This window comes from Mytilus edulis, chromosome 8 (genome assembly GCF_963676685.1).
Source record: "Mytilus edulis chromosome 8, xbMytEdul2.2, whole genome shotgun sequence".
NCBI classification, from domain to species: domain Eukaryota; kingdom Metazoa; phylum Mollusca; class Bivalvia; order Mytilida; family Mytilidae; genus Mytilus; species Mytilus edulis.
Genome location: NC_092351.1, coordinates 44,227,470 through 44,255,053, shown reverse-complemented (window position 1 = coordinate 44,255,053; position 27,584 = coordinate 44,227,470). Strand labels below are relative to the sequence as shown.

General features: G+C 32.1%; 2 protein-coding genes across 2 annotated transcripts in view; one reads left to right on the top strand and one right to left on the bottom strand.

The window, feature by feature from the left end:
- Nucleotides 1–27,584, bottom strand: part of LOC139484112 (transient receptor potential cation channel subfamily M member-like 2) — a 42,856-nt gene that overhangs the window by 4,642 nt on the left and 10,630 nt on the right. The window contains exons 7-15 of the mRNA XM_071267840.1: nt 25,926–26,085; nt 24,838–24,919; nt 23,368–23,492; nt 21,815–21,970; nt 20,769–20,810; nt 14,914–15,007; nt 12,326–12,448; nt 11,274–11,373; nt 3,203–3,428 (exon numbers count right to left, since the gene is read on the bottom strand). Coding sequence (XP_071123941.1) covers nt 3,203–3,428; nt 11,274–11,373; nt 12,326–12,448; nt 14,914–15,007; nt 20,769–20,810; nt 21,815–21,970; nt 23,368–23,492; nt 24,838–24,919; nt 25,926–26,085 — 1,108 coding nt within the window. The remainder of the gene's footprint in view (nt 1–3,202; nt 3,429–11,273; nt 11,374–12,325; nt 12,449–14,913; nt 15,008–20,768; nt 20,811–21,814; nt 21,971–23,367; nt 23,493–24,837; nt 24,920–25,925; nt 26,086–27,584) is intronic.
- Nucleotides 5,701–9,779, top strand: LOC139485661 (uncharacterized). Its single transcript, XM_071270289.1, has 3 exons — nt 5,701–5,754; nt 7,789–7,931; nt 8,968–9,779. The coding sequence occupies exons 1-3, from the start codon at nt 5,730–5,732 to the stop codon at nt 9,418–9,420; spliced, it is 621 nt and encodes a 206-aa protein (XP_071126390.1). The 5' UTR covers nt 5,701–5,729; the 3' UTR covers nt 9,421–9,779.

Here is a 27,584-nt window from a genome sequence, read left to right as displayed (position 1 = left end):
ATATATTAGGCTATATGGGGGGATTTGAGACAAGTGCCTGTGGTGGAGAGTTGTTCCATTGGCAAAAATATCATTTCTTCCTTTTTATATTGGTGTTTTTCATCCACAACAGAATAGGGAATTTTGTCTTATTTTCAATACGTTTTCAGTTACTTTTTTGCAGAATGCATTTCAGGAAAAATGCCTCAAGTTGTTGATAAAAAAAAGTATGAGAAGAGTGCCCTTTCTCACTCGTCAGGTTTTCAATCATCTAAAAATATGTTTTGATGAAACGATCGAAATTTATTATTTAATATTAATGTCTTATCTCAGGCAAGAACTAATTATACAATGTAATTAATACAATTTTGACACGTTAACGAAAAGAAATAAGAAACAAAATATTTATCTTTCTATAAACAAGGGGTAAAATCAAAATCACGTGATGGATATACACACACCGGAAGTTACAGTCGAACTCGCCGCTTGAAAGGTTAGTAGTTTCATTTTCTTGTTTATATCAATTAAATTTTGATTAAGAAGTTGGCACACCGAATATCGGATAGTATGTAGTTTTAAAATACACAATTGTTTTTGCTAGAAAGCGTGCAGTTATTGCAAACACTTCGACACAGTTCCAAATTTTCGACGGATAACTGTGTCGAAGTGTTAGCGTTAACTGCACTCTTTTTAGCAAGGATAATTGTGTATTTCAAAACTAGATAGTATCCGACATACGGTGCACTACCTTATTTATTAAATCTAATTGATATGAACAAGTAAATACGACTACTTACCTTTCAAGCGGTCTGCTCGACTGTTACTTCCGGTGTGTGTATATCCATCACGTGATTTTGATTGTACCCCTTGATAAATACACGAAACAAATACAATACCGATAACGAACGCAAATCTATATTTAGAATATCAAGGTCATGTCAACTCAGTTCGATTCAGGTCTGTTTGATTCGTGCTCTTATGCACAACTAAATAATTTCATAAGGAATCATAAACAAAGTGTTCTAGAAACGTTCAAATCGTTATCAAATAAAATGTTAAGCTAGTTTTTTGCTGATATGCATTTCATTTTTTTTAATTTTATTATGATGAATGAAATGATCTCATTCATTAAATGATGTCTCCAAAACAGCACCAACGGTTGTGTTACGTACCAACTGTACCTGATACGTGGCAAATCGGGAAACCTCTATTATGGTACGATACTAAACCCATAACGTGAGGGATTGTACTTGATTTCCATATGATGATGACATAATCTTTCAATCATTTTTATTGAGGTATGTAGCTGGTATGTTAGTAACTGCTATTAGCCCTTTGTTGATTGACGTAGCATTGTAATTTTGCTTAGTTTCTTTTGTTACCTATTCTGACATCGGACTTGGACTTTAGTTCATTTATATGTTTTCGAGTTTAGTGTGACTGCCATTTTCACTTAATTAGTACACAATTTTTTTTTTGGTCCGGTAAAGGACCACCTTCAAGTGCAGGATTTTCTCGCTGCGTTGAAGACTCATTGGTGGACTTCGGCTTTTGTCTGCTCTTTGGTCAAGTTGTTGTTTCCTTTACATATTCCTCATTTCCGTTCTTAATTTTATAACACTGCCATATCAAGAATGTGCTTGTCCAAAACAACAGGTTGTATTTTAGTTAATGTAGTTTGCTGCTCTCCGTTAATCTGTTGTTTGTTTTTCGCTTCTTGTTTTTTTGCATAAATCGGACATTTATTTTTTTCGTTTGAACAGTTTCACAATTGATCACAAATCTGTGTTGACAAGAATTATCATTGATATGATCATATTTATTAATTAACTGTTTACAAAACTTTTGAATTTTTGAAATACTAAGGCTTTTTTACCTCAGGCATAGATTACATTAGCTGTATTTGTCAAAACTTTTAGGAATTTTGGTCCTTTATGCTCTTCAACTTCGTACTTCATTTGGCCTTTAACATTTTTTGAATTCGAGCGTTACTGATGAGTCTTTTATAAACGAAACGCGCGTCTGTCGTAAATACAAAATTTAATCTTGATATCTATGATGAGTTTATTTCATCTCAGCAAAGTTCAACATAATGTGGTAAATGTGCCCATTCTGACTGATTTTTATTAGTAGCTTGAAAAGTACTACATCAACCTTTTATTTTTAAAATGGCATATTTAGCTTGTTTTGGTATAAAGATCAATATTCACAATGTTTATGAGAACGTCACCGATGATAATTTTTTCTATTTCTATAAACATAGACAGAAAGCGCAAAAATGCAGGGCTTTTTAAAAAATTATGATCATTGAATAAAACTCTGCTGATGGCTATCTTTCTAAACAACAAGAATGTCAGTCCTAAGGATAGAAATCTCCGAGAAGTACTTTAAGTTGTTACTTTATGATATGGTTCACAAATCAGCCAAAAAATTCGGTTTGTTTTGGCCCCAGATGACTTTTTAAATGTTCCAAATTATCTCCATTTGGTGCCAAAATGCATTTTATATTGCATTAAAAATGAAATATCGTTTTTTTTTAACTCATCGGTGACCTATCTTTTTTATGATTGTTTTCAAATAAACTGTACTTAAACTAAACAATTTATGCCATATCTGTAATTTAGTTCTTTTCTTATTTTAATATTTACTTTATTTCTCCTATTTTCCCAACAGAAAAAAATACCTTTACAGAAATTAGAGGTTAGCTTAAATTAACAATGATCCCATTTTTTACTTTATTTTTCTATTAAGTATATGATAAAGATCATTTATAGAAAAAAAACCTAGCAAAATACTATATCTAAAAAAAAAAAAAGATTTATACCCTAGAGCACCTCAAAGTGATGTTAAGGACATTTGCAATCTCTAGATAATGTGTTAAATTAAAGGTCACATGAATATGCAAGTGATTAATCCATCAGCAATGTTTATAGTCTCATTTTAACAAAATTGAACCTAATTGGCTGCTAAAATCGAATTATCATTTAATAATTTTACTTTTGTTTAATGATTGAACCAAACAAAATCATATTCTTTTTTTTCATACTTCGTAGCTTATGTTCCTTTAAGCAACATAATGCTCCTCATCTTCGGGATTCTGAAATAGAATGTCTTTCGGTGCTCGTTAAGAATCTACAGTTCAAACACATGCTCTAACACAGAATGCACAAAATTTTTAGGATAACATTTGCCTCTTTAACCGAAATTTATAAATGCTTTTTACCTTAATAGTTGATGTATCTTCAGAAATACGACCCCTCCAAATTTGATTCATCTTTGTTTGACATGCAAAATGTCCCATAAATTTCTTCATTACGAACTTTTCCGTAATTTCAAAAATTGTCGTCGAATTATATCTTTTCACCTCCGTCACCAACAGTTGGAGAGCATACTGTTTATGCATGCAATATAATTCTGTCATTACATTGTAAGCAAGGTCTTGATAATTTCTGGGAGAAAAAAAGATACATCATTAGAAATCTTAAATGTATATCATAAAAATAAACATGCATATTTATTCTCAAATACGTATTATCCAATCATCTATACAAATTGTGATCAATCTTAAATCAGCAGGGGTTTCGATCTTCTTAAATGTTTTAACTTATTCATTACAAATTCATAATTCAAAACAAAATGGGTTTTTAACAATACATTTGTATTTAGTAGATTTGCGATGGCTTTTTATTTCCAAAATAATGCTCAAATGTAAATTTTATGATTTTAGCTGTGAGGCGTTACCACTTCTGGTGATCCGTTACTTCTCTAGTATAATATCAACCGAGGAGATCCGGTACTTACATGAATTATTACTAGTATATCTTTTTCTTAAATGTTTCTTTGGTCGATGGTCACGCTAAAGTGCGATGGTCTGCGCTAATAGTTATCAAAGGTACCTGGATTATAATTTAGTACGCCAGACGCGCGTTTCGTCTACATAAGACTCATCAGTGACGCTCATATCAAAATATTTATAAAGCCAAACAAGTACAAAGTTGAAGAACATTGAGGATCCAAAATTCCCAAAAGTTGTGCCAAATACGGCTAAGGTAATCTATGCCTGGGATAAGAAAATCCTTAGTTTAAGTGCGATTCTTCCATACGCTAAAGTCCGATGGTCCGCGAAAGTATAAACAGTATAAACGTAGTTTGATTATGACGTTAACAGTCGTTTATACAATCCAAACATGAACACGCCGGTAGACAAATTACAAATATTTGATTAAAAACGTTTGAACCAAATGTGAATAACTTAGATAATTTAAATCTAACCGTGCTTTGTCGGCTAAAGAAAATGTGTTTGATTTCGTTAGCTGGAAGAAGAACTTTTCTCTAATTTTCGAGCTATTTTCACACGGTGTGAGAAAAATATTTCTCGTCTCTAGAGAGAAATTTATTCTCAGCAATTGATTGGATAATCAAAGTTCGTGACCTGTCGGAACTACTTTTTCAAGGTTAACAAGAATTCTCGGCCTTCTTCGATAAACATCTTAGTAACGTGTAAACAAACTATCGAGAACTCGTCGTCTGCAATTTTCATTATAAGAAAGAAATGTCGCTCAACGAAAACTTGACAAGGGGACAAAAAGTCAGACTTGTAGGGGGGCAAATGGGAGTTATAAAAGGTAAAACAGACAACTTTGGGTTTCCGTTGTGGGAAATTCAGCTAGAAGGTGGTAAACTTGTAACTGAGGCCAGATACAGGTTTGACATTATTTCTGAGCCTGACAGAACAGTCACACACCCATTAGAACATGACTCCCCACCACATGTTCCTGATGAACTCCTGTATCTGTTTGAGCCAGAGTTGAATGAAGTTGATAAAACGCCAAATGAAGCTCCTGTAAATGTGTCAGCACCACCTCAAGCACCTACACAAAAGCCTAGTTCAAAAGCAACAAAACCAAGACAGTTTGTTCCAGTTGATGAATCAACTGTAGAACAATTTGTTAAAGATCAGGAAAATCAAGGCACTGCCAGAAAAAATATAAGTGATATGCGCACACTTACACAGTTCCTACAACAGAAAAAATGAAAAGGAGAAATTTATAAAATTCCACCTGAAGAATTAAACAGTCTTTTATGTCAGTACTTTTTCTCTGTGAGAAAAACTGATGGAGAAGAGTATGAGCCATCCTCACTACGTGGAATGATGTGTTCATTTGATAGAATACTGAGGAGCAATGATTATGGCTATGAATTAAGTAAAAGTGTAGAATTTGCTAAAACCAGAGATGTTCTTACGGCAAAACAGATAGCGTTAAAAAAAAATGGGTAAAGGAAATGGTGATAAAAGAGCTGAAACACTCACTGATGATGACATTGAAGCAATGTTTAAAACTGGGCAGCTGGGCTTGTCCAATCCTACAACTCTATTGCACACTCTCTGGTTTTTTAACACAATATATTTTGGCCTACGTGGTGTAACTGAACATTATCAGATGACATGGGGGGATGTCCAACTATGTAAAGACTCTAAAAGTCAGGAATACTTGCAAATGAACGAGAGAAATACTAAAACAAGAACTGGAGCAAATCTGAAAAACACAAGAGAAATTCCTCAAAGGGCCTGGGCCACAACTGATCAAACAAAATGTCCTGTAGCTGCATACAAGCTTTACAAGTCAAAAAGACCTACAAAATATAGTAAGCCTGAAGATCCCTTCTACATTCAGGAGAACAACAACCCTGACAAGTCAGCCCTTTGGTTTAAATCACAAAGAATTGGTATCAATAAATTAGGAAAATTCATGAAGAAAATGGCTTTAAATACAGGTAATAAAATATTGTAAACAGGTACATTTACTTGTTATTAATGTATATATTGATTCATACACTGCAACAAGTGTATTACAATATTTCTCCACTCGAGACAGTTAAATTTTATTATTTAAAGAGTGAGGCTTGCCGAGCTTTTTAAATAATTAAATTTAACTGTCGAGAGTGGAGAAATATTGTAATACACGAGTTATAACTTATAGTGTCGAAATTAGTTTGTTTAATGATTTGTATCATTCTTTTTCAAAGATTTTTAGAAACTTGTGTTCCTTTAATATATGCAATGTCATCAGGCAAGGTCGCCTTTTTTCCCCCACGTCACAATATGAAAATTCTGAAAAAAACAAAACATGATGACGTCATAATCAATTTTGATTTAGAACAGATATTTTACTAGTGGTGAAAAATAGTTTACTCACACCACTCAAGAAATGTGCAGGTTTTCCCAAATTCATTGATTGGAGAAAGATTTGAGAAACCTATTTGTCAACAGTGACAGATAACTGTTTAATCTGTTTCTTTTATAAATCAGTTTAGTTTTGAAATTAAAAAAAAAAGGAAAGTCATCATTGAGTATTTACCAATATGAAGGTAGAACTGTGAACAACATGTTGATAATTAAAATTTCAACAATGGTCAAATTAAGTTACTTGTACATTTTTATTCAAATTTAAGCAAGAGTAAATAGACACATTTTGACTCTACATGTAAACTCCAAGTCCAGGAATCGAACCCAGATCCCTCATCTGTAGATGAGTGTACTGACCATTGTACTAACAAGGATAGTTTAAATACATGTACATGTAGAATAATCTGTGTCAAATAATCAATACTTTGGTTGATATGTTTCCCCCCTTTTTTTATAAAAAATTCTCGATATATCCAGAAAATTCATCAACCCTGCCGTCTTAAAATTTTGTTTAAGGTTGATAAAAATCCAAAATAAACTCTATCCTTTAACCTAAAAAAAAAGATTACATGTAAGTTTTAACGCAAGCATAAAACATTTGTACATGCCACAAAGACACATATTACGTGTTATATTTCTCCACGAGAGACAGTTAAATTTTAAAATTTAAAATGCAAGGCATGCCAAGATTTTGAATATATTTAAAATTTAACTGTCAAGACTGGAGAAATATAATACACGAGATATTCCTTTTGAGAGATTTGCTGAAAGTTGTGCTCTTTATTGGTACAATGTACATGCATAGGAAGATATGGTATGAGTGCCAATGAGATATAGATTTCACAACTGCATCAAGACTGTATTACAATATTTCTCCACTCAAACAGTTAAATTTTTAAATTCACCTAGTTTCCTGATGTCACAATAGAAAATTCAGAAGAAAGCAAAAAAATTGATGTCATAATTGAAATTCAACCAATCATTTGCTGAGAACAAGAACAAATTTCTCTCTAGAGACGAGAAATATTTTTCTCACACCGGTCGAGAAAGGTGAAAATAGCACGAAAACTAGAGAAACAACTCTCAATCCAATTACAATTTATCAAAGTAAACCATTACAGGTCAAGGTACAGCCTTCAACATGTAGCCTTGGATAACACAAGCTATAAAGAGCCCAAATTTAAAGTGTAAATTCATTCAAACGGGAAAACAAATGGTCTTTTATAAAAACAAGTGAAACAAGCAACATGTATAAATTGCATAAACAAACAACAACTACTGTTGTGTTCATCAGATTCCTGACTTAGGACAGGTGCAAACATTTGCAGAGGGATTAAATGTTTTAATGGTACCAAACCTTCTCCCTTTTACTGACACAAAACTGAATAGTATAACATCACAACATAGAAAAACACACAATAAAATATCAATTTGAAGGCATACATGTAAGTGACGTCATCATGGTTGTCTTTTTTCATGACGTCACAATAGGAAATTCAGAAGAAATCAAGAAAATTTGATACCATATTTGAATTTCCCCATATAAACACTGTACATGTGTATAACCAGCATGTTCTTTTAATCACTGCTTTTAATTATTAATACTGTACATATACTTGTAGGTATTATTAAAGAACACAATCAAAATGATGAGAACCAACCTCTAGATGACAATACAAACAGGCGCCTAACCAACCATTCAGCTAGAAGGTTTATGCTTCAGAAGCTTGACGATGAGGGAATTGAACATAATCATATCAAACAGGTTATTAATCATAAAAATATTACTACAACACCACTTGACTACATTAATTACAGTTTTCATCCACTCAATTTTTGTCATGATTGAATTTTGAACAATCATCTGATAAGAAAATTTTGTAACTGGAGATATGAAAATATAGATTTCACAGAGTGTTACGAAATTCTCCACTCGAGACAGTTAACGTTAAATTTTACAATTTAAAACACAAGGCTTGCTGAGCTTTTCAATATTAAAAATTTAACTGTTGAAAGTGGAAACACATATCGGTGGAATTTGTTTCTCTAATTTTATCAAAGATTAAATTCATTGATTCATTGTTAGTTGCTTTACGCCACACAGCTGACGCCGCATTAGCACAAAAAGGCTATATAACGGCAAAATTTGAACCATTGAAATTCAATCAATCACTTGCCAAGAACAGATTTTTCACTAGTGAGGAGAAATATTTTTTCTCACACCGGTCAGGAAATGTAAAAATAGCACAAAAATTGAAGAAATCCTTTTTAAAATTGTCGGATTAATTATTTTTTATTTGTGGATCTCATTAGGGTCTAAGTGCAACCCTGAATTGCTAACTCTTTGAGAGCATGACACATGTTAGTCAAATTATTGTACTGTACTGTGTTAGGAAGTCTAGGGGGACACTAGTCCAAATAATTATGACGTCTTGAAAGGCTATTTTTTTATAATTTTTTGGACGCCGTACATCAATGTACAGCGTCCCAAAAAAAATATAAAAAAATAGCCTAACGAGACGTCATAATTATTTGGACTAGGGGGGACACAAGAATTTACAAAAAATGAGAATTGCTTACAAAGTTACATACATAGTGTAAGCGGATACAGGAATTTGACAAAACAGTAAGTTGGATCCAGGATCAGAACCCCTCAATCTGTCAATGAGACACCCTTATTTAATATTTCACAATTCTAAATTCTAGTCCACCTTTACTTCTTCCTCAGATCCACACTATTTCATAAAAATTCACATATGGTTCATACTAGAAAGTTTATGATTTTTTTACTGATTTTTTAGATATCTGGACACAAAAACATACAGAGTATCACCACTTACTCAAAACTGAACCCTCAGAAACATAAACAGATAGCCCAATGCATCTTAGGTAACCAGGATCATGAGGCTGAAAATGAACAACAAATACAGTCTTCACAGACAACGAGGACGGTTACGATGGGACGTCAATGCATCTTAGGTAACCAGGATGAAAATGAGCAACAAATACAGTCTTCGCAGACAACGAGGACGGTTACGATGGGACGTCAAGCAGTTCATCAAACAGAGACACAACTCGTGGTTGGGCAAAGCCAAAGTCACGATGCACCGCGTTCAGGAATGAACTATATCTTTGGGGCACCTATTTATGGAGGGACATTTAATATCAATATTAACAATACATCACCATCAGTTCAGCCTCCTCAGAAGAAACGCCGATTTGTTATCGAGAGTGACAGTTCACAAGATGAATAAACTACTGTGGTCAGCCGTTTTGAACTTCATTCATTCTCCTCGTGTTTATTTCAGTGAGCGGTGAACTTCATTCTACGCGAAAAAAGTTCTTTTTTCTTATCAACGTTCAATTGATAAAAACTATTTTAATGTTCTTTTTGTGATTAAGTATGAATATGTTGGAATTCAAATTGAATTGGATTGTGTTTTTTTTTAGATAATACTTGAAATTAAACAAAAGACTTATGTGCGTATAAATATGCTGGCGCGTAACACCGGATGACGTAGTTTAAGGCATGGTTGGGAGAATTTATTTTTTTATGAAACTAAAATAGGTTTTTTGGTCATTAGAGAAACAGATTCTTACATTGTTAGCAGTGGATTATCGTGTTTCTCCAATCTCGATAGTTAAATTATGAAATTTTAAGTCCTCGCCAAGGCTCGGACTTAAAATTTCATAATTTAACTATCTCGATTGGAGAAACACGATAATCCACTGCTAACAATGTAAGAATCTATATGTAACCTACTGCAGTCGATTGTTTTACTATAGGTCTAATAGATACAAGCAGTATTCGCATAGATATCCTGTATCCTTCTTTCATTTGAAGCGAACGGATACATTTGAATCATTGTTTATGTTGCAGTTTATTTTGCGGTTCCCTTTAAAATGTCGCTTTTATTGAAAAGTAACGTGTACAATATAAAGGTTCATATTTTCATGCGTAAGTTATAACTAACCGCCTAAAACATTAGTTTGTACATTGCCTGAAAATATAACATTATCATGGATGTGTAGTTGCTACAAAAAAGGAAGAAAATTAAGCTCGGAAAACATCGCCTTTCTCTCTCATTTATATTAAACAAATAAATAATACACATTCCGACAATAATCGAATTTTGTATCTTTTAACTTTAAAAAGACGATTGTAAGGGGAGGTGTACTCATAAGCGATAGACTGTGTACGGCAAGCTACACCAATTATAACAATATTTAATACGCACGAGTTTACAAGCAATATATAGTATTCTGTGACACCTAAATTTCCTTTTTAGCCATTATTACGTGGTCGGTCTTTGAGAATTATTCACTTAAGGCTACTGTTAAATTATACTGCCTTTCAAATCTATGGTATACACCTTATAATACTAGATAATACAAAAGGGCTATTGTTGCATTGAGTGTTCTTTAACGTGTTTTTTTTATAAAGCCCTCGAACCTTACCCTTTGGTACATCGCACTTTAGCGTGATATACCATCGTACTTTAGCGAACAAACAACCATCGCGCTTAAGCGTGCGACACCATCGTACTTTAGCGTATACCATCGCACTTTAGCGTGGCCATCGCACTTTAAAGTCCTACAAATATATTAACCAGAAAAAAGTTCCCACATCCTAAGCCAGAGTGCAATACTTCCTTTACTTTGCCCCTTTTTTTAGCTGCCTTGTGATCATAAAGCTCATATGGCTTTCTCTGAACACAACACAGCCGTACACGTCCCAATTTGATATCCAATCTGTGATAAGTTTTATACTCTTTCATTCTGGCTCACTCATACGTCTGATGTATACAAAACATGTGTACTTGTCTGGAATACCACATTATATTCATGATATTTTAAATGAAGTTGTATAGGTTCAGCTTAAGTTTTGTATCTTTGAATTGTGCTAAGGCACCGACTATTAATTTTTATGGGATGGAAACACTGCTTTGTGTTCGCAATAAATATTTTTCGACATTAACTAAAAATATACTAGAAAAAGTCATTTTTAAACTTTACGTGACATTTAAAGTATAATTGTTAGACATATTTGACGTGTTTTATGAATTAATATATTTATGCTGTTTAAAAACATTAGGTTATGGCTTACCTAGAACTTTCCAATAAGGCAGCCTTTTCGTCCATGAATGCTTCTTCACCGGAATTAAGAGCAAGCATTTGAGCAAGTGAACTTGCATATAACGCAGAACCTAGATACATTGATTAAAAAAACGTTTATGTAAAATTACATGTACTTTGTCAGCTTGAACTTTTAAAAGGCATTATCTTTCATCATTAATCAACTAAATATTATTTTTTTTTAGTGATCACTTTAATTCTAACTTTAAGATAAACACTCATATACCCTTTACCAAGAAATTTATTTTTCATGCACACATATAAAAATTGCGGTTTTTATCCAACACAATCATAGGTTTCCACGGTGTTTTCAATTTAGACATGTTTATATTTGTTTTCGTTTGGACTTGTATCATGTTTGCCTTCGGGTTAAATTGATCCGTTCATCCTATTTCGACTCTTTCAAAATTCAGGAGCTTATCTTACATTGAGGTAAATTATATTGCTTTCAAAATACACTTAAGAGACATTAATTGTCAAAGTTCGGATATAGTGTACACATTTTTCCACCTCATGTTCGTCTTTTCCGCAGGTTTATTGTTTCTGTTTGGTAATAAATTAATAATAAGATCCATGTTGTTAAATCTGGTGGTCAGTTTATTTGACAATCGTCAAAAGCAGTAAGCAGGGTTTAAGAACATCAGTTGTTCGACCTGCTAGTCAAATTCGTTTTGTTAAAATATACTTTTACACTTTTTTTTTATCTTAAGGAAAATGTTGTTTGCTGTATCTAGACACATGTACCAAGAAATTTGTTTTGTGTGCACACGTTTGAAAATTGCGGTTTTTATCTAATATATTTCATCAACAACCTGTTGAGCTAAATTCTTTATTCATATTGCTTTTCGAAAAGGACATTAACATCTAGACATTTAATCTCTGTTCCTAGGTAGACCCAGTCGATTACAACAGCAATTATTATAAAATGAACGTTTTAATTGACATCTAAATATTTGGGTTTATTATTCACCAACAATTAATCAAGATTAGTTCATATTCATTGCAAGACAGTTAAAAACATACATATGTAATCGTTGTCTTCCTTTTTCCAAAACAACATGGCCAAGTCTTCTCGGTTCATAAACACTGCCCATATAAACAGGTGCTTGAAAATATCGTCTATCTCAACATTGTTCGTTTTATCACCTGCAAATATTTTGTCCTCAACATGTTGTACTAGAGGTAAAAATTCATAGTAAAGTAAAATCACAAAAATACTGAACTCCGAGGAAAATCCAAATCGGAAAGTCCCTAATCAAGTGGCAAAATCAAAAGCTCAAACACATCAAACGAATGGATAACAACTGTCATATTCCGGACTTATGCATTTAAAGAATATCAACAAAAAAGAATAACATTTGATAAATCAAGGAAATTTATTCGACAAGTAGTCATTATGAAGAAACTATGTACCATATACATTGCATACTCATTATTTGTTGTACATTTCATCTTACCGGGAACAACAGAAAAACCTAAGAATCAATACAGTACTGTACTTGTTATATCAGAAGCCCGGTTCGATGAGTTACATATTGGTTTAAAACAAAAACTATGTTATAGTCAAGTTTCAGGTTTTGTCGAACGCATAGCTGCTAAGATAATGGGGATTGTTTTGCACATTATGATAAAAGTTAGCTGTCAGCAAGAAAATGAACGGACACAAGCGTTAACATCAGAAATTTTAAGCCATTTTGATTTAACTTAGCACAGTTCATGAAATTAAACATCAGCACTGTATATCTTTTACATATTTTGATAGAATGGTGAAATTCGTCCACTTAAAAGAAAAAGAAAGAAAGAGAGAAATTGTGTCTCTTACGCAAAAAATTGTCTCTGGAATCATAATTTCTTTAGGGGAAATTAGTCCTTTTGTTCGCTTTCAATCTTTCAATCATATATGTTAATAACCAAAATGAAACAAATATATAGATATGCTCGATCATAATTTGTCTGAGAAAACAAAATGTCCAATGGGTTTAGTATTGAGATCCAGACAACTATTTAATTATGGTATATGTCAATGAATCCCTATTTGTAACGAGGTTTCAGTTCTATCACTTAGTATATCGACTGTAATATACTGTTTCGTTTTCTCGTGTATTTGACATTTCAAACAATTTAGAAATTAATTATTAATTTTTGTATTAGTTTTTAGGAATGCGTTAACATTTTCAGTATAAAAAGGTTATGAAAATTTGAATGGTACATATCTCGTCTAAAGTTTCTTTAGTATGAAGTAATTCAAAGTATAATTGCATGTCCTCTAGATTAGCAAACTGTGGAAAGTTCAATTCATAAAAGATAAAGTTGTTAATGAAATGATTTTTCAAACTTTGCTCTGATGTTCATTTCACATTAATTCTGAATATGAACTTATAGTATAAAGAGCAAAGATTATTTCAACAACATCCTCAGCCATGTACATAGAAAAAAGGTATATTGTCATTTATATTGTAATGTGTGAAGATAAAAAGGAAAATATATTTAATTTGATGCGCATTGAAATCATAATTCAGTGAGATATTGGGTTTTGACAGTATCACATGCATGTTATAACATGATTGTATTTCCCTGTCAAAACATTCACAAACATTTCAATATTAATTATCGTACGGAAATGCATACTAAATGCATGTTTAAAGTGTCGGGAAATGTTATTTTTTCTATTGCACAAAGTTAACGTTAAGAATTTTATTCACAAAAGATTTACAAGGATAAAACTATTATCGTAAAAATGACTTTTTATGAAAATAGTATTCTCTTTAAGACGCCATGATTTCAAAGAATCACCAAACATTTAAATCATTTAGCAAACTCTGCTTCCAAATTAAATAGAGTATTAAGGGACGAAATCCGAATGTGGGGACGAAAGAAAAATGTTCATTCTTTTACTATTTCATTTCAAGTCCTATTATGGAGACTAACTTAGCATGGTACATCTTAGTATTGGTTTATAAACTAAGGGTATTTCGTTCTGTATAACAAAAAGAAGATATATTTTGGTTGCCAGTAAGAAACTGTAGGAAATATCAGAGCCCAAATAATATAAAAGCTAAGCTATATTAAATAATTTATTGTTTATAAACATACAATGTTCCTAAGAATAAAACTAAAAGTTGGCATTCACTTTTCAATTATATTGCTCTAGGGCAAATATGGTTTCAAATTATCGACGTCAGAGACAAAAGTGTGTTCGACAGTTTTAAAATATTTTTCTGAACCATTGATACATAATAAATGGGTATGTGCAAGAATATTTGTTGAATGCAATACCTACCCCAATACATTTAAAACCTACTGGTATGGATATCCACCAATATATTTAGATATTATATGATTACCTTAACCAATATATATTTCAAGACACAAACGAAATATTTGTTTTTACTCAAAAACCTTTGGGAGTCGGTCTTGTTGAATTGTAGCTCATTGATATAAATTACAGATAGCCAATATTATATCAAAACTATTATGATTATCTGCCCAGTTTCAAATTAGATACTTTCATAAAAGCTTCAGGTTTGTGTTAAAGAACTACCTGATATCAATCTTAATTACAAAGTTAGAAAAATAGAAATGACAGTGTTCTCTTTGTATTACAACTTTACCTTCCTCAAAGATACCCTTGGAACGTCTTCCGAGTGTTTTTTTCACAGCAACATTAATCTGTTCAACAATGTTGTTTTGTCTTAATTCTTTTTTCTTAAAAATAATTAGAAAATTTCCTCATCTTGATCATATCGCAGATATCGCCAAGATAACCATTACCAATTGTATGTAAATAAAAGTAAAGGTGCATTTTATTATTGCTTAAATATCATCGATTGTTAAGCATTTTCTGTTTTTGTTTGTCCAAAAACATGTTTGTGTGGTTTATTGTATCATTAATTGTCTGTAAGAAGTAATTTTAGGGTTGATTTTTCGTCGTGTTGGTTTCTCACACCGTTTGTAAGCAAAACAAAATATTAGTACAACATGAAATGTGTTCATTTTAACATAAAATATGACAGTTGGTTGTGACACTACGACAAACGATTTTGTTTATATAACTAGAGTACATCCGCGATATCACATTTCTGTGATTGAATTAAAGTATCGAATTATGTGTAACAAGTGTAAGCAAGTTATTTTAGCCTGGATTTTTAGTATTGGTATTGTCATCTGATAAAGTCATGCTGATTATAAGATGCATAATATTCTCTGCTTTCAAAATCGTTTTGTTTGAACCCGCCGACCTGGAACTTATCAATTATTAGTAATATTAATTATTTGGAAAACAAAAAAGGCTTGGGATGGAGTAATTCTTAATCAACAGCATTGTACTATATAAAGTCTCGGTCACACCTTAGCGGATAGCTCGAACGGATGCCTAAAGCCTCGGTCACACCTTACCGGATAGCTCGAACATACGCCTAACGGATAACTTTTTTCAATCCGTTCATGTCCGTAAGACGTCCGTTCTTATCCGTTAGACGTCCGTCCATATCCGTTGCATGTCCGTTAAGCGTACGTTTTATTCGTCGACGTCCGTTCTGTTCGGTGGAAAAATTTGAGCATGTTCAAAACTTTGAACGGACGTCCAACAGATGAAATGTCCGTTGAACGTCCGGCAGGCGTCCGTTTTGTACGGTACTCATCCGTTTCGTATCCGTTACGTGTCCGTTATACATTCGTTGGAGGTCTGGCAAATAAATCCACCTACGGACTTCTACCGGACGTATAACGGATAAAACGGATGATGAACGGATCTGAAACGGATAAATGCCAATTTAAAATTTTGCGTAAGAAATGCCAATCATTTTCTGTCATTTTCTGGAGTGTCATGAATTCTTATTATTCATAATCGATCTTAGAGTAAGAGCACGTCTTTACAATTAAGCAGCTCTTATTCAGGCCAGACACTGCCTTTTGGCAGCATTTTGAAGAACCAACCAAAACCAGTTACAGAGAAACATTTTGAATATTTATGCGATTCACATGTATTATTATTGTCGCGATTAATTTTTCCATATATCGTATTCATCCGTTTTATCCGGTACGTTGCCGTTAGGTGTCCGTTTTATTCGGTACTTGTCCGTTGGATGTTCGTTCGACATCCGTTCTGTCCGTTACGTTTCCGTTACGCGTACGTTGCATATCCGGTGTGTGTCCGTTTTGCATTCGTTACACGTCCGTTTCATTCGGTTAGAACATCATCGGACTCCCAACAGATAACAATTTTGTCAACGGACAACTTTTATTTTCCTCCGTTAGTCTTCCGTTTGTGCTATCCGGTAAGGTGTGACCGCGGCTTAAGTTAAAGGTTATACATAATGTTGAATTCTTTGATTCGCCGCTTTTACGTCATGTTGGCTAACAAGTTGGAAACTTAACCTACGCCTTATTTTAGGTCTAGATCTTTAGTATTCGTATTGTCATTTTATAAAGTCATGCTGATTTAAGTACTACAATAGGAAACAATATGACAATGATTGAATTTAGTAGTGTCAACCTTGTGATTATGACCCATGTATATAGCAAATCCCAAATACACCGTTCGGTGGTGCGCCTGACAGATGCGGAACGTTCAGATAAGGTAATAGGTAACACGTGACATTAAATGACATGGCTAAAAGGAAAATCGCATAGGAGAGTTCCAGAACTTATTAATTTGTCTAATTGCTTATTGTTTAAAACGGTAATCGATGTAAGATTAAAGGGTAAAATTTTCAGTATACCCTATCAAGTATATATGTTACAGTGAATTTGTATAATCAGTGATTATGTAGAATCCCTGAAATTTTCAGGGATTATGTAAAATCACTGGCCAGTTTAGGGATTTTATATAATCACTAAAATTTTCAGGGATTATGTATAATCATTAGAAAAAACGTCAGGGATTATACATAATAACTGAAATGAAAAAATAGTTTTATTTATAAAGAAAATGAATAAAAGTCAAAATTAATTTATGCTATAAAATCATATTAAAACAGCATTACACTGTATAAACATAAATTGTAAAATGTTAAGAACAAAATATCAAAATGATAACCCCAATTTTAAAAATGATAGGCACAATATATTAAAATGTTAAACACAATATATTAAAATAAAATGCTTCATATCTGTTTTTACCACAATATCCATATTAAAAAAAAACTTTCCTTCACAAATTGAATCAGATATTATGACCCGTAATAAAGTGTTCAGTAAATACATCTGTAGGTACCCCCCCTCCAAAAAAAAAAGGGAATTAGCAACCTCAAACTGATCCGTGCAAGATACCATGTCTTTATTTTGCCAGGCGATATCCTTTTTCAGACTTTTGGTGAACAATTACCATCATATTGTTGGGGATTCCCTTTCTTTTTTTACCCTGTGGAATTGCTTCCGCTAAAAAAATTTTCCAATTGTCAATCCTTAAATTTTTTATACATTTAGATGTGTAAGTTCTCTCTGTTGGAATTTCTTGTTTATTTGAACCAAAAAAAAAAAAAAAGAAAAAAAAAAAAAAAAAAAAAACAGATGTTCATAATCTTCTTCGCCATTTGTTTTACATGTACCACAAATAACATGCCCTTGGATTTACAAAAAGAACATGAATATCTATTTAACGTCGGCTTTTAATAAACAAACACTACTAATTTATCGCTAAAAAGAGGGAATCTTAATATTATTAATTTTGACGTCTTCAACTTTATCTCGAAACCCTGAGTTGGTTATATCTTTAAGATCATCCTCTGTGTTTAAAAGCAAAATTATTTCATTTGGCAAGGAGTATGAAAGTAAAAAATAAAAAATCATAATTTGTCTATATTTTTTTTTATCAAACAAAAGATCCTTAAATTATTCATATTCCCTGAAATTATATTAGGGAATTTGTGGAATAATAGTTAAAGTTTTCAGTGATTATGTAAAATCACTGGTCATTTTCAGGGATTATATATAATTACTAATGATTTTAGTGATTCTACATATTCCCTGAAAAATCAAAAAATTTACATAATCCCTGATTATACAAATTCACTGTAACATATATACCCTTATATAAGTTTGACTCGTAGCTTTCTTTGGTTATATGTTTATTAGGTGTATATAAAAACGGTCTTTGAATTTAGTAGTATATATAACGAGATTTGTTTAATTTCTCATTTTATGTTCGTGAAAAAAGATACACGTTTTACTTTCAAAAGAGTATTTATCATCTAGTACATATAGTGTAAACAATAGTTCAGAGATTTAGTCTTCAAAAATAGGTTCCTCAATATGGGATTTCTTTTCACAAGGTGTTCAGAGTAGCAGCATAACCTTTCATAACATGAATTCTTCGGAAATTGATGACGGACGCCATATTGATTTGGTGGAGGACTACTGAAAATTTTGTTTGTCAGAAATTTCCATGGAGATGTTTTAGCAGTTAATCTCTTTTACCAAAATAGTCTACCATCATTTGTGTTATACACCTATTACAAAACAAACAAGAATGAGACATCTTCGTACGCGATTCCTTTAGGCTTATTATTTTTTGTTGACTAATTTTTATCTTCTTTCCTTGTAGTTAGATATTTCCTAACTGTATTTTGTTTTATATTAACTGCAATTGTAATTGCTTTTTGAAAATTCTTACTTTATGCATCTGCGTAGTAGTGTTCTAATATTCAACTAGCTAGGTAATTGTTAATCGCAGCTGTGTGTACATTTTGTTTTACTGAGTTACTTTGAACTGGTTATGTACTCTCAATTATACTTTTCAAATATTTACGAAAGGAAATATCTAAAAAAAGATTTAAAAGAGGGACGAAAGATACCAAAGGGACAGTCATATATTAATAGTGCAATATATTTACTTGTTGGCTTAGTTGCATTTATACAAAGCACAATGCATACAAAATTGTCAAAAACAAAAAATACATTTTTTTGGTTAATCATTCAGATAAACACACTTTGAGTTTGTACATGCATCTAATATATATAAAACTGGATTGGAAACTATGGATACTACCAAAACTTGACGGTTTGCACGATATCTGTATGATTTTGTTCTAAATTGACACAGAAAGACAACCTCAAAATATTAACAAGTGTTTACATATTTGATACGACATGCATTTACATGGTCATGGTCTATGTATACGGCGATGTTTGGTCCTGGCTCAAACACGACCCCTTTGTGCTTATGTTCCAACTCACAAGATACATGTGGTCTTACAACTTTAGATATGAGAAAATAAAATCAATATTTTTACCTATTGTGTCCCATTTCTTTATGTGACATTGTGTATGAGCCAATGACCAGAAAGGCTATAAAAAAAACAAGCGAGAAGAGCTTCTAAAACTCATTTTTACTTTGAGGCTTTATTGTGTTAGATATTCATGCGAAAAAAACCCAGAATACTGGCATTGCGAAAAGCTATACAGATTTTGTCTTTATAAATTAAGAAAAATCATGTTTGATATGAAATTCTAAAAGTTCGAAACTGATTATTTTTTTAAACTAATTCATTGCAATTACATTGGCGATCCTGTTATGGTAAAGCTCTTCCTTTGGATATATCTGTGTTAATGTATCGTCCAGTGGCAATTATATATATACTTTCAAGCATATTCAAATCGTTTAAAAATCAAGTTTTACATTTGAGTCATCAGTTACGTTAGTGAGGTATACTACTGTTGCCTTTATTGATGGTTCGACCGAAATGAAGGTTAAACATTCTGACTCGTTTGAAAAATACTAAAACTATTAATTTATAAGTTACTTAATATACTTATACGATATGTGGACAAATTGAAATTATTTTATTTGTAATTTTTATATGTTTTTTTGAAGTGGAATAATTGATAGATATATGTTATCTAGCGAAAATCAATAACGTTTTGGATTGGACAGACGATTAAAGGTATATCTGTCGGAGTTGCTTTTCTGCTGGAGTGATTTACCTTACAAGGAGGCGGACGCTTTAAAGTTTAAAAGGACTAAACATCAGTTTAAACTAGTTAAACAGGAGCGTGGCTTATTAATTTGACGGAGTTTAATCGGGTCTTAAAATAATTCGAATGACTGCAAGGGAATATATTTGACTGGTATTAAAATAGATTGAATAAGATGGAAAACTGTTTTTAACTTTTGTTAATCTGATTCAATATTCCAGTTATCTTTTTTAAAGATGGTAAATATCTTTTTGGCCGTTTAAGCTATATCATGGCTACTAATGTTATGTTCTTGTAATTATTTCATAAGTCGATGAAATGTGTGCATTCAGATTTCGTAAGGTATATATATACCTGTAAAACAAAACAAGAGATTACCGAAAGGTCTTTAACGCAGAAAATAGAATGACACATTGTCAGATACCTGTACACGAAACGTCGAAACATTGTCTGTATTGTATCAGATTGCGTTTCAGGCACATTGAGAGTAAAAACTAATACCAACTTGATGGTGGTGGTGTAATTTGTAGAATTTCAATGTAATGAAATTTACCGTGAATTTCCGAAAAACATATCCCCCGAAACCACCGTCGTTCTGAAAGAGAAGTAATTACTGTTAGTGGATTTTTAAAAGAAGATATTTCTAATAACACATTTTTAAAACTTAAACTTCCAACTTTTCCAATTCTTGACACTTCTAAATAGACTTGAACGAAGACTATCAGAACACGTTATTTTATTCAAAATTTAAACTTTCTTATACAATTAGACAAGCAATAATACATTTAAGTGGAATTTTTGATGTCAGAAAATAACTTATCTTACAAAGGATAAAAATATTGAAGACCCATTGGGGGCTTCGGCAGTTGTCTGCTCTATGGTCGAGTAATTGTCTGTTTGACACATTCCCCATTTCCAATCTCAATTTTATAGTTTTTTTTTAACTTTTATAGCAAACACGAGATAACTAGCATATTTCGTATCAATCAAACTAACTACCGCTGCCAATTATGTCATATGGTAGGTGATGGTAAGTTATAAATAAAGTTGAATTCTCTGATTCGCCGTTTTTACGTCATGGCGGTTAACAAATTGGTAACTGTGCCATAACGCCTTATTCTAAGTCTAGATTGTTTTTAGGATTCATATAGTTATCTTATAGAATCATGCTGATTAAATTACTACCCTAGGAAACAATGTTACAATGATTGGATTTAGTAGTGTCAGTCCTGTGATTATTACCGGTGCATATAGCAAATCCTAAATATACCGTTTGGTGGTGTGATTGTCAGATGCGGAACGTAGAGATAAGGTAAAAGGTAACAGGTGAATAGAATATTATTGATATTGGATTCAAACCGGAATTTGTTAACTATTGTCAATATATATTAATTATGTGGAAAACACAAGAGTCTTGAATGGTGTATCTTTTAATCAACACCATTGTCATATATTAGCTATATATAAAGTTGAATTTATTGATTTGTCGATATGAGAATTTCATACACAGCCTTTTCTATTTGGCATCTTTATGGGAACAAAGATGGATTTAACACAGACATACAAGAATGTATAATATATGAATGAATCGGAACTTACCTCATATAAGTCTTCAAGTGAGTGATCTAAGAACTTTTTATACTGTGTCTCGTCCAAAATATATTCTAGAACTTGCCTCACCAAATCAATCCTATTAAACTTTAAAGCATTAGCGAATAGTTTTGATAAACAGCTCTGTTTTTCGCCTAGTTTATCCTATAAAAAAGTATACCCTTCATGTGGTGTTTGTTTAATAGATATAATACTTTTAATAAATGAGATATATAATTATATAACATACAGAATAATTAAATCACGTTAACTGGATATGCACTTGTGCAACACGGCAAGAAACCCGAAAAGTCAATTTCAATCTATACCTTCTTTAAAAGTAATTCACGGACAATAATTTTATCTTCTTTAAAAGTCTTTCACGGACAATAATCGATGGAAATTGTACAATCCCTTTATCAAAGCCAACATTGGTACATGGTACGGTAGGAAGATATGGATCAACATATCTAAACGATACCAAGTTGATTGGAATTTCACGCACGTCTTTATTACTTGCTTGTTCGGTTTCGGAATACCTGTCCATGATACAAATACATGTACTTTAGTGTAGCTGTAAGTCTTGTATAAAATAAGTACAAGTTTCGTTTCAAAGAGTATAGATAACTTATATATAAGGGATTATAGTGAAATTTACAGGCCGCATAATTTAGAAATACCCATATTGGATAGTCAGCTATATTATGCCCCGACACTATAAAATGTAAAATCATTCAAACGAAAAAATCATTGGCATGATCTATGACAAAAGAGATACGAAAGATACAAAAGGGGTATTCAAACTCAATTGTCGAAAACCAACAGACATTGATTTGGCAAAAAATGAAAAATTGTCAAAACAAATAAAAAAAAAACTACAAAAAAAAACATTATACCGAGTAATACGAACCCATCCTGAGCTTGGGTGCACCTGTCGTGTTGCTCATTTAAGTACAAACTGGGTGATAGGTATAATTCTGGAAGTCATATTCAAGGAAAAAGAGAACATATCCGTCGTCAGCTGTGAAAGACTTTCCACAATGGTAAACAAACTAATGAAAGATCTTTATAACTTAAATAAACCAATGAAAGCCACTGAGATATGGGTTCCTGATTTGGTACAGACACATACATAATGCGGTGGGGTTAAACATGTTTGTGAGCGTTAAACTCTCTGCATGCCCTTGTACAATTGTAGAACAGAACAACATCAGAACTAACTGTAAAACTCATCAGATCAACACGAAGCATAAAAACATAAGAAATCAATAAGACAAAAAATAAAAATAACCTGCAAGTGCCTTCTTTCATTGTTCGTGACTCGAAAGCCATATCTCAAATGATATCTGGGTTTATATAAGGCAAAAACACTACGACACGGAGTTTGTGGGAGTTTCAATTAAGTAAGGAATCAATTTCTTATCAATGAAGTTGAAGAGGCATTGATTGTCGAAATGCACATCTGGTGCTGAAATTTTTTTATGTTATGAAATGTTTATTTAAAATTTGACAAATGATATTTGCCAAGAGTCAACAGACATAAATCAAAGTGTTACATTTACCTGTAATTTCTCAAAAACTTCGTGTTTTTCTAAATTGAATATTTCTCTCTCTGCAACATCAGGTCTGTTCCATAAATCAACAAAATGAAGTATGTCATCTGTCAGCTCTTCTTCTTTTTTTCCCTCTAAAATTGTTCAGTTTGTTTTAATATCACAATACGTTTTTGCACATTTTGGATGTAAGTGTACAGTATTTATAGTAGGTTGATATTTGAGGACATATTTTTGGCGATATACCTTTATTGTCTAAATTGTTTCTGCTGTAAAAATTTACCAATCGAACCGACCAAATTACGAACGGATGTTGTCCAAACAAAGCTAGCACTATAAATCCGTCACTCAAAATAGAAATTCTACCGGCATGTGTCTTCTTTTCTGATAACTTTGCAAGGAATGTTGAATTTTGAAATGATTATCATTCGTAAACAAAAATAATTCCTTATAACTCACTTTATTTCAAACATAAACATATCATCATTCATTTGAAAATTGTATTCTTAAACATTTAACTAAGAATACTGATTATAATATATCTGCAAGACTTTAAATCAAAAAGAGATATGTTCGCACAACAAAGACGAACCGACACAACATTAAATAAATGTTCTAGTTGCTGTTTTCATAATTAAAAGAAAAAGGAAAATTATAAAAACAAATAGTTTATGCCACTGAGCCATTAAAAAGAAAACTATGTTTCGTACTCATTACGGCTAAAATTATATATTCTGTAAAGATATTTATCAGCTAGCTTCAAACTTTATGGGTTATTTGTTTCTTAGTAGTCATCCTTTATCAATTAGAGCCTTTTCATTGATTCCCGTTAAAATATTTTGTTTTCATTCGCTATATTCGTTTTAGCAATAAATAGAAATAGTACATGTAATTAATATATGACATTTAAATTATATTTTTTTTATTTTTTATTTTTCATCTACCTAACATGTTCCTGTATTCATAAGAAACAGGATTCGTGCATGAACTTCTAAGAAAGAAAGAATATTATATATTATATTCACGTTTCGCTATGTGGATGATGTCCTCTCACTGAATAATTTCTAAGTTTGGTGACGAAGTTGAACGCATCTATCACATCGATTTTTAGATAAATGATATAACGGATACATTTAATTCTACCTCATATCTGGTTTTACATCTAAATATTGTAAATTAAGGTTGTTTGAGAACAAAACTTAACGATCAAAGGTAATTTCGGTATCTCCCCATTTCTATGCAGAAGCTATTCTGTAGAGCCCGCATATCGAATATGTATCTCCATGTAGATACGATTTGTCAGAGCTATTTTCAATTATGATATCTTTGATAGCGGGTTGCTGCTTATAAAGAAGCTATTGTGAAAATACTTAAACTGAAATGTTATAATGAATGAGTATGCACTGTTCATTCCAAACTGATTATTATGTTTTAATTTGTAACACTCTTTATGAACTTATGCTTATTAAATAATCAAACCTGTGCAAAGTAACGTAAATAATATATCCTGAATTGTCCTGTCTAATGTGTATGTACTTTCATTTACCGAGTACACGTGCATCTGAAAATAATGAATTATATTTTGAATGGTGAATTGCAGTTCTATTTAAGAAAAAAAACATTACTTTTATATTAACATTATATAGCTACATTGCCTCTACTTGTTGCTTTTTTTGCGTTGTAGTTCTACTTCAACGAATAACTTTTTAACAAAGAAGCAGAAACAAAAACGTATGGATAACAAAGCGAGTGTTAAAATGTAGTTTTATTTAAAAAAAAAAATTAAACAAAATGCTTATTCAATCAGAGAGTCATTTTTTGTTTAAATCAAAGATAATAGTTTTATAATATTAAAATTACTTTAGATGTATGTTTCAATATAATACGTTATTATGAATGGCTACACTGCAATCTCGCTTTATTCCTTAAGCAAATTTAATACACAATAAAATTTAGCATTCATGATGACACGAGGTTCCACAATAACGTGCACAGGAAAATCAAATAATAGCATTATACATATCGTGTTTTCATGATCATAGCTAAAAAAATGTAATCAGAAGTACATGTATTTAATGCTTCTTTTGTAACATCATAGGGTTGTAAAAGCGTTGACGGTTCTCACAGTTTTAGAAAGAAGTGCTTCCATGCTTTATACACAATGTACTTCGGTCAACGCTTTTACACCCCAATGAAGTTACAAAAAGAAGCATTAAATTCTTAAATAAATAATTGCTTACTAACAATATCTATTGAAATGATTATTCTATATACGATCTAGAATTAACATGTGCAGACATGGTGTATAAAAGCTTGCTAAACTGAAATTAAATATATATTTGCGGGTATATGTTTGATTTCCTTTGAAATGTGGATATATTTTATGCAAATACAGTCGCTATCGTTATTTTAATTTTCAAGACCTGAAACACAGCTAATACTTTTCATTTAAAGGTACCTTAATTGGTATGTTATACAAAGTCCAAGTTGTAAGAAACAAAAATATGTTGATGCAAAAGTCAATTTTGAAGAAATGCGGACACGCTTCAAGAATAGATACTACATACCGATTTAATATTGTCTTCCAACCCCTCCTGCAGTTGACTTGCTAGTTTCTCAGCATTAATTAATTGTGTGTTCCCCTTCTTATCATTTAGGCCATATAGCTTTTTTGCCGCTTCCATCATTTTCGATTTGAATATATTTGAAAAAACATTTTCTTTTTCACTGTGAATATACAAAAGATATCGAGATATCCGATTTTTAGCTCACCTGGCCCGAAGGGCCAAGTGAGCTTTTCCCATCACTTTGTGTCCGTCGTCCGTCGTCGTCGTCCGTCATCGTCTGTCGTCGTCCGTCGTAGTTAACTTTTACAAAAATCTTCTCCTCTGAAACAACTGGGCCAAATTAAACCAAACTTGGCCACAATCATCATTGGGGAATCTAGTTTAAAAAATGTGTCCGGTGACCCGGCCAACCAAGATGGCCGCCATGGCTAAAAATAGAACATAGGGGTAAAATGTAGTTTTTGGCTTATAACTCAAAAACCAAAGCATTTAGAGCAAATCTGACATGGAATAAAAATGTTTATCAGGTCAACATCTATCTGCCCTGAATTTGTCAGATGAATTGAACAACCCTTTGTTGGGTTGCTGCCCCTGAATCGGTAATTTTAAGGAACATGACTGAAATGATCAATTGGCCCCCTAAGGAGTTATTGTCCTTTATAGTCAATTTTTAACAATTTTCATAAAATTTGTAAATTTTTATTAACATTTTCCACTGAAACTACCAAGTTCATTATAGATAGAGATAATTGTAAGCAGCAAAGACTGTTTAGTAAAGTAAGATGTACAAACACATCACCATCAACAAAACACAATTTTGTCATGAATCCATCTGCTTCCTTTGTTTAATACTCACATAGACCATGTAGACCAAGATGAGCGACACAGGCTCTTTAGAGCCTCTAGTTTAAAAAGTATTCAGATAACGTTTTTGTTTTAAAACGAGATTCATCACACCTTCTCATACCTTCTAGATTTTAAAATTAAATGCATAATTTTAAACTGTATAATACCAGTACAAAGTCAGTTGTTGTCCATTCGTTTGATGTGTTAAATCATTTGATGTTGACAGTTGACAAGGGACTTTCTGTTTTGAATTGTCCTCTTTCAGTTCAATATTGTTGTGATTTTACTTTTTCTACATGCAAAACTCCTTTTTTAAATCTTTTTTTCCCTTTCTTACAATTTTGCTTTTGTACTTCTTACTTAGGAGTTTCTTATCCCAGGCATAGATAACCTTAGCCGAATTTGGCACCACTTTTTAGAATTGTGGTCACCAATGATCTTCAACTTGGTACTTGTTTGGCTTTCTTTACTATTTTGATCTGAGCGTCACTGGTGAGTCTTATGTAGACGGAACACACTTATGGTGTATTAAAATATAAGCCTGCTAATCATTATCATGTCGAAATGTCCTATTGTAATGTTTATTTGTGTATTTGTGCTGAATGTTTTTGCATTTATTTGTAATGTTGTCATTTCATTGTTATAATTAACATTGCCATAAAAGCGTGTGGTGTTTCTGTTGTGTCGTAGTTCTTCTCTTATATTTGATGTGTTTCCCTTAGTTTTAGTTTCTAACCCGTTTTTTTTCTTAATTGATTTATGAATATCGAACAGTGGTATACTACTGTTGCATTTATTAACAGCAACGCTTTT

Bases quoted from the DNA above. Each gene is read 5' to 3' on its own strand.
- LOC139485661 (XM_071270289.1), top strand. From the start codon at position 5,730: ATGAAGAAAATGGCTTTAAATACAG. The intron at 5,755-7,788 runs GTAATAAAATAT...ATATACTTGTAG, and splicing joins GAAAATGGCTTTAAATACAG to GTATTATTAAAGAACACAAT. The intron at 7,932-8,967 runs GTTATTAATCAT...CTGATTTTTTAG, and splicing joins AACATAATCATATCAAACAG to ATATCTGGACACAAAAACAT.